The sequence below is a fragment of the Haliaeetus leucocephalus genome, unplaced genomic scaffold (assembly GCF_000737465.1).
Source record: "Haliaeetus leucocephalus isolate CR32 unplaced genomic scaffold, Haliaeetus_leucocephalus-4.0 Scaffold172, whole genome shotgun sequence".
Classification (NCBI taxonomy): Eukaryota; Metazoa; Chordata; class Aves; order Accipitriformes; family Accipitridae; genus Haliaeetus; species Haliaeetus leucocephalus.
This window is the reverse complement of record NW_010972608.1, coordinates 1,220,210-1,228,514: the sequence shown is the minus strand read 5'-3', so window position 1 is coordinate 1,228,514 and position 8,305 is coordinate 1,220,210. Positions and strand designations below refer to the sequence as shown.

The 8,305-nt window shown below is 40.6% G+C and overlaps 1 protein-coding gene across 1 annotated transcript in view; it reads right to left on the bottom strand.

The window, feature by feature from the left end:
- The window catches only part of LOC104829419 (pancreatic alpha-amylase-like), a 6,854-nt gene extending 1,239 nt beyond the window's left edge, over positions 1-5,615 (bottom strand). Inside the window, exons 1-4 of the mRNA XM_010563643.1 lie at positions 5,400-5,615; positions 3,692-3,838; positions 1,792-1,989; positions 61-435 (exon numbers count right to left, since the gene is read on the bottom strand). Of these exons, the coding sequence (XP_010561945.1) occupies positions 61-435; positions 1,792-1,989; positions 3,692-3,838; positions 5,400-5,567 (888 nt within the window). The 5' untranslated portion in view covers positions 5,568-5,615. The remainder of the gene's footprint in view (positions 1-60; positions 436-1,791; positions 1,990-3,691; positions 3,839-5,399) is intronic.
- Positions 5,616-8,305: the final 2,690 nt, after the last annotated feature.

The window sequence follows — 8,305 nt, the reverse complement described above, 5'->3', positions numbered from 1 at the left end:
AAGAAAAGGTAAAGTTAAATCACAATCTCTTCTGGAGGCAATTTTAAAAAGCAAAACTACTTGAGTCTGCAGGGCTGCTCCAAAGAAATGGCTAGCTTTTTCTGGCGTAAAGTTGGATGAAGATGTATTACGGCCCATACTCTGAAGGAGGAAGGTAAAAGAGATAGCAAAGACAAACATAAAGGAAAAAAACATGGAGATTACCTCCTGGTAAATGAAAGGTTTTGCTCCTGCAGAAAACCATTTCGTATTTAGATCTTTCAGCTTGTCTAAAATTGCCTTCAGATCCCCAGGCCACATATGCTTGGCAGCATCAATTCGGAAGCCTGCTACGCCGATATCAATGAGGTAGTTCATGTACTCGGCAACTTTTGAGCGTACGTAGTCCTTCTCTAGGGCCAGATCAAGAAGGCTAACCAAGCGACAGTCACGGACCTATATAAAAATTCTGAAATGAAACATTTTTCACCTAATAAACTAAATGTAGTTTTCTACATACATTTTTAATTTTGTTACCTACATGACAATGCCAAGTAAAACCTTCACTAGCCACTGTTCACCATGCATATCCTTGCCTTGGACAGTTATCTTGCACCGTCATCTACACAGAAGGTGTATTAAGAAGTCTGCATTCACCCAGCTTAGACAGCTGTAGGTGCTGAAGGATTATAACAGAGCATCAAACCATTAAATCTATAATCAGCTTTTTAATGAAAGTATAGGGCAAGAATATGATAAATTATTTTTACTACAGTGTATTAAGGAACAGATTCATTACTATTTCAAGTGCACGCGTTTGTTCTCTGATGTAGAAAAGGTTTCTAGAAATTACATTTCTAAATCTTTTAAAGATCTTGAGTTATTATAGCCTTACAAAACATTAAACTCCTAGTTTTGGTCCGCTTTTTGTCTTTGTTTCCAGTAAATTGAAAATTGATGGGCATCAATTTTCATCAAAAGAATACTTTAAACATACACTGAATATACTGAAGTGCTTTTTTTAATAAATCTCACGATGGGTTTCCATGGCTATCTGCCTGGAGAGAGCAAGGTGCATCAGCCTGTGTTGCAAACTGTACTAAAGGATTGGCTATAAAGATGCTCCTTTAGAACTGCTCAAGAATTCAGGGACATTTAAAGTCTCCCCTTCTGTCATTTCTCCAAAACCCATCTCCCCTCAACTCAGATTCAGGAAAGATCAAATGCATTTGAAAGGCATAAGACATTATTCAAGAAAGATAGGTATTTTTCTTTATAAAATAATTTTTCATTCTGTGGTAGTTTTAAAGTCCTGACCTCGTAATCTGATACAGAGGAACAGACAGACTCCTAGGAAGAGAAATCTCTAAACAGAAGGTTGATTTTCAAGATTTTAGCATTACTATTCTTCTTTATGAAATTCTAACCTCTATCTTCTGAAATGGAGACCAAAGAAAACTTCCACATTACAATAAAAGGCAAGTAATAACTCCTACTTTTTCTTTTAAACACAAAAAACCCAACACAAGATAATCCCTAAATAGATTTTATGAGCTTTAAAACTGTCTTTACAAAGTATCTAAGCACATTTGTCTAAATCTGAAATTGAGCCATTGGCTCAAGTAGAGCTATCCCTTTAAGAAGTGGTGTTCCTGATAGCAACACTAACCTCTATTATCAATTTGGATGGTTTTCCATGAGGGTTTTTGTTTTGTTTTGTTCTTTAAAAATGTCTGACAGTAAAGGGGAGCAAAGAATCCACAGCCCAGGAATGGATGTACATGAAAAATATATTTATAATTCTAGGTTTACCTGAGATATATCATGATAGTTCTCAATGTCTCCACTTCTAGATTTACATTTACCATCATTGAAGTCCCAGCCAGAATATGGCACAGCTGGAAAATCCTCAGTCTTTGCATTGAAGTAGCTTCCACAAGTAGCATGGTTGCCAGCACCAGCATTAGTTCCGCACATATGGTTGATTACTGCATCCACATAAATATGTACCTAGAGAATAGTATTCACATTTCAATTTGAGAAAGCTACTTCCCAAGGCACCACTAATTAACGTTCTCTCTCTTACCTCCTGCCCTATGCCCCCTCTTTCTGCTTGCTTGCTTCTGCCAACATTTTATTTAAAATATTTCTCTTTTATTAATATACAGCAATGGTGATACAACATCCATCTCAACAGATAGGCAGATAACATTGCACCTATTTTTAAAAAGGGTAGAAAAAAGGAACCTGGGAACTGCTGACCTGTCAGCCTCACCTCTGTGCCTGGGAAGATCATGGAACAAAACCTCCTAGAAGCTATGCTAAAACACATGAAGGACAGGAAGGTGATTTGAGAAAGCCAGCATGACTTCACCAAGGGCAAGTCCTGCCTGACCAACCTAGTGGCCTTCTATGATGGAGTGACTACATCAGTGGACAAGGGAAGAGCTATGGTTGTCATCTACCTGGACCTCTGTAAGGCCTTTGACACGGTCCCCCCACAACATCTCTCTAGATTGGAGCGAGAAGCATTTGATGGGTGGACTGTTCGATGGATGAGGTATTGGTTGAATGTCACATCCAGAGGGTAGTGGTCAAAGGCTCAATGTCCGGATGGAGGTCAGTGACAACTGGTGTTCCTCAGGGGTCTGTATTGGGACCAGTACTGTTTAATACCTTCATCAACGACATAGTGGGATCGAGCGCACCCTCAACAAGTTTGCAGATGACACCAAGCTGAGTGCTGTGATTGACACACCTGAGGGACAGGATGCCATCCAGAGGGACCTGGACAAGCTTGAGAAGTGGGCCCATGTGAACCTCATGAGGTGCAACAAGGCCAAGTGCAAGGTCCTGCACCTGGGTTGGGGCAATCGCCAGTGTCAATACAGACTGGGGGATGAAGGGATTGAGAGCAGCCCTGTGGAGGACGACTCGGGGGTACTGGTGGATAAAAAGCTGGACATGAGCAGGCATGTGTGATCACAGCCCAGAAGGCCCACCATGTCCTGGGCTGCATCAAAAGAAGTGTGGCCAGCAAGTCGAGGGCAGTGACTCTCCCCCTCTACTCCGCTCTGGTGAGACCCCACCTGGAGTACTGCACTCAGCTCCGGAGTCCTCAGCACAGGAAAGACATGGACTTGTTGGAGCGGGTCCAGAGGAGGGCCACAAAAATGATCAGAGGGTTGGAGCACCTCTGCTATGAAGAAAGACTGAGAGAGTTGGGGTTGTTCAGCCTGGAGAAGAGAAGGCTCCAGGAAGATGTTATTGCAGCCTTTCAGTACTTAAAGGAGGCCTATAAGAAAGATGGGGACAAACTTTTTAGCAGGGCCTGTTGCGGTAGCGCAAGGGGTAATAGTTTTAAACTAAAAGAGGGCAGATTTAGACTAGATATAAGGAAGAAATTTTTTACAATGAGGGTGGCAAAACACAGGAACAGGTTGCCCAGAGAGGTGGTAGATGCCCCGTCCCTGGAAACATTCAAGGCTGAGTTGGATGGGGCTCTGAGCAGCCTGATCTAGTTGAAGATATCCCTGCTCACTGCAGGGGGTTGGAAGAGATGACCGTTAAAGGTCCCTTCCAACCCAAACTATTCTATGATTCTATGAAAAAACCCTCACCTTCACTTCAGTGCTACCATGTCTTCGCTTTTAAATTACTGGTTGTCTATATCCTTGCATTGTTAACACCAGAAGGTTTTCAAACCACTTACTCCAACATTGTTGCACCTGGTCACCATGTCTCTAAATTCAGTTTCATTTCCAGATCGCGAGCACAGCTTGTAGCTGATGGGCTGGTATCTTTCCCACCATGGTTGCCAGGGGTCAGTAACAATAACATTTTCATTTGGAGGTGAAATCTGTGAATAAGATGGTGTCTCTTGGTAACAGGATACTGATAATGGTTTATTTGTTTGCCCAGTATTGTTAGAGAAAGTATATAAAAATAGAAAATCAGGTCCGTTTAATGGAAGACACAATACCTAACCCATGTAGATTCTCAGTATCCTCTGCCTACACTGTACCAGGCTGAAAATAAAAGACTTAGGCCTGTATCTTCAGTGGGTAGAAACATACTATAAAAATTATGTCCATGGACATAGTGTCCTAATTATCTTCGTGAATGCAGGCCTCAAAGATCAAAAGAAGGGTCTGAAATCTGAAGGACTAGGTCAGTAGAGATAGACCTGAATCAGGGAGGAAGTGACTGCAGAACAACTGACATAACATCCTGCCCTTAAAATTGATCTTAACTTCCCATTTCCGTAATGTTTTGCATAAAAGTGTTCTTGACGTGAGACTTGTCATAGTTTCCAGATAAGCTATACCTCTTCCTTTTATAGACTCTTTCCAGGATACTTTTAAGGCAACAAGCTTTTGCTGCTACCTCCAAGTCTCTGGGCATAACCACCTAGTCCCACCATTTCTCACAAAGATTCCTAGGCTGCAGCCTACTTAGCTGCCATGCCTTTGTGACCAGCTCAGCAAGTCTGCATCTGAAAAAACTTTCTGAGACCCTGTCACAGCATGGATTAAAAAGATATCCAAGTGTATACCATAGTCTGAGAAATCAGTTTAAAATCAATCAGGCCTGTGCCTTGAAAGAAGGCTGCAAAGAAAAGATGTGGTATTTGAAAATTATGGGAAAGTTCTCACTGAGGCCAACTTGCAGACTCCTGGGTTACAAGAGATAGGCAGACTTCTCTCGCCAATTTTTCCTGAGCAATCTGACAAACAAACTGAAATAGTTTAATAGGTGACTGCTCTCCAGCCATACTACCCCACCCATCTGATACTACTGGTTCCACAGGAACATGTGTCTGTTGTTCAGACAGAACAGATTCACATTGACACACCTCCACCAGAACCTGTGTTCATTCCATTTCTGCCTGCTCACACCAGGTTGCTGCAAAGGAGGGTCTCTTAATGGCTTACTCTGACACTAGGCTTTACAGAAAGAAACATGCCACTTTGGGTGAACACAATTAGCAGCCTTTTATATTTATTTATTTAAAACCTTCAACCCTTTGGTATTCTCTTTGAGAGCCTGTTTTCTCAGTCATAGTTTCATTTTATGTTTATCCAGCTCTTAAGAGCTTCCCTTGATTTAAATAATATCAAGCAGATAAACGTAGGTTACTCTTCACAGCAGTAAAAAAAAAGATTAACCAGTGATATGCAATTCTAATTCATCAAAATGTAATAGCACAGAGTGCAAAAGATGCACTTTGGAGCAATGAAATAAATTCACGCTTACATGATGATGGCTGAAGAATATATTTGTCAGCATTTACTACTTCCATTACCCATTTCTATTTTTCTTTCTCAGTACCTGTCCTTTGGTGAATTGAACATTTTCTCTGAAAAACAAATTATCATCTATGTAGCAATTTTACTACCTACTGATAGGAACAGACATACCTGAACTCCTCCAAATCCATTAGGAGCTAAATAGCGTTCACACTCAAGAGCAATATCCACCCAGCGCCATTCAAAGAGATGTACAATAGACGTCCTCCCAGCCTGAGTATTGGGGTTGTACTGTGCCCAGCAAACCCCTACAATTAACAGAAGAAAATAGATACCCATCCTGTGCTCTGTGGTCCGTTGCACTCTTCTTACTGCCTATTTATGCTCCTGCAAGAGAGTGAAGTACACATTACGAAATACACATTTAAAAGTAAATGCCTGTCATGGTTTAAGCCCAGCCAGCAACTAGGCACCACGCAGCCGCTTGCTCACTCCCACTCACAGTGGGATGGGGAGAAAAATCAGAAGAAACCTAAAACTCATGGGTTGAGATAAAAACAATTTAGTAACTAAAGTAAAATAAAATATAATACTAACAATAATAACTGTAACATAAAGGTATATAATAATAAAACCAAACCAAACCCAAGAAAAGACAAAGTGATGCACAATGCTGACCAATGCCCACGCAGCGATTGGCCCCTCCTGGCCAACTCCCCCCAGTTTATATACTGAGCGTGGCATCCTATGGTGTGGAATATCCCTTTGGGTAGTTCAGGTCAGCTGTCCTGACTGTGCTCCCCCCCAGCTTCTTGTGCACCTGCTTGCTGGCAGAGCATGCGAAACTGAAAAATCCTTAACTTAGGATCTAAGCGCTACTTCGCAACAACTAAAGTGTCAGTGCGTTGTCAACATTGTTCTCACACTAAATCCGAAACACAACACTATACCAGCTATACCAGGAAGAAAATTAACTCCAACCCAGCTGAAACCAGGACCATGCCCATCTCTGGCATCCTATTTATTTAACTATACTTGACTGTCATTTTGTTTGAGAATTGTATTCTAGCTAAGCTATATCAACCTCCCATATTAATGGTAACTTTGTTCTTCCAAAGTTAAAATTCAGATATTGTCTAATACTGGCCATCTCTGGTGTGCAAAAGTTGTATTTTTGTTAATATAAGGCCAAAAAACAACCCCAAAAGGCAAAGGAGTACTTACATAGACTGAAATGGGCATTTCATTTCCCATTTTAATGTATAATATTTTACATTCCTATTTATCTTTGAAAGGCCTCTTTTTTTTCAATCTGGTTACTATGACTTGTGCATACTTAGACAAGGCCTTGGACAAGCAGTATGTTCCTTATCGTGAGTTGCCATGAAACCCCAGATATTTTGGAGGTCTAACATATGCGAGTCTGTCGTTTGTGATATGCATGACATCTAACATGCAAACAGCAGCCCTAATCTTGGAAGATCTCTCAGATACAGAAGGGACTATACTGACTCAAAACCAGAAATGCTGTTTAATCTCTGCACACCTGCACAATTTGTGTGGAGATATTCTTCTCCCAGAGAACACAGCACAATGGCATGCAGAGGTTAGAAGTGCTGTGAAGCTCCATAACCAAGAAGTCTCCTTCTCAGTGCCCAGGCACAGAGTTCTACAAGTGCACTGAAGCTTTCCAGAGGAAGAAAACCAGCTGCATTACCTTCTGATAAGCTAGGCTAAGAACTATACTTCCCAATTCATATTGTATTTCTGTTTACTTATATACGAACACAGCTGACAAGCCTATTAAAATTGCCTTTCCCTTTTCTCATCTAAAGATTGATACAACTTAAAACAAACCAGAAGTTAAACAACTATCAAGGTTTATGTTACACTATTTAGGATCTCATTTTGCACTCTTCAGGTTCAGAAGTTGATTTAGAGAGTCTGAGATATAGAGGAGTCCTACAAGGAGATCTTCTGCAAACAAAAGGCTGAACTACTACTTCCTTTAAATAACAAAACATGGAATCTTGTTACTTTCCTCTAAGTATCTATTCTTTTTAAAAAGCTATCTTAACACTGAAACAACACAGGGCAAAGATGGAATAAGGGGATTCCTGGGTGCTGTCATAGGGGACACCAAACACTTCAGTGAAGGTTTAAACATGAACACAAGGGCCTTCAGGTTTGCTGCGTGAAAAAAACCTGCTCTCTTTCCTGATTTAATACACATTTGGGAATGCACAGCCAAAAACTCCAACCTGCTATGATACCGATACCCAAACAAAAGTTTATATAAAATCTTACGTTACTTCTACAAAACGACCCTCATTTTTATTTCAAGGAAAGGATGATCCATATCTCTCAGTGAGGGTAGCTGCACTCTTTGGAGCAAATTCAAGCACAAAATATGCCAGTTTATGAAATGTATAACCTGCCTTCCAGAGCCTGTTGCTATCACCTGTCACTGTACTTCACAGGCAGCCAGTTATTTAGAATGAATCACTCGGTAAATTTAGCTTGTTTTTCTGCTTGTGAACAAAATAATTTTAATGAAATTATTTATTTGTAGATCTTTGGTAGAGCACACAGCTAAATTTCAGCCGTAAGCAGTGTGTGCTTCCATTTTCATGAAAGAAAGCTTCTTTGCCCTGACAGGAAGAACATACATTAACAGAAAACGAGCTGAGACAGTTCGATCTTCTCTGATGAGAAGCCATTTATCAGATAGGCAATTTTTAGTTACAGCAGTAAGTACACAAAGCAGTAAATTACATGAAGCAGTAAGAACAATATATTTTGACTCAACCAGCTCCAAGGTGTAGCGCTTGAAGAGAAAATACAGTTTTTCATTTCTTTGAAATAGGTTTACGGCTGCTCTGGCTTCAGTATAAGTATTGGTAAGAGAATGGAGATGTTGAAATCCCCAACACACTCCGAAGGCTTTAGCTTCAAAATGCTTTTGAAACTTGGAAGAAAAGTAAGAGGCCTGTATTCCCCTATGGGAGAAAAGAGAGCACAACTGATTGCAATTCAAAGAACGTGGGAGAGAACTGTTTCTGAGGAACGCTATTGCT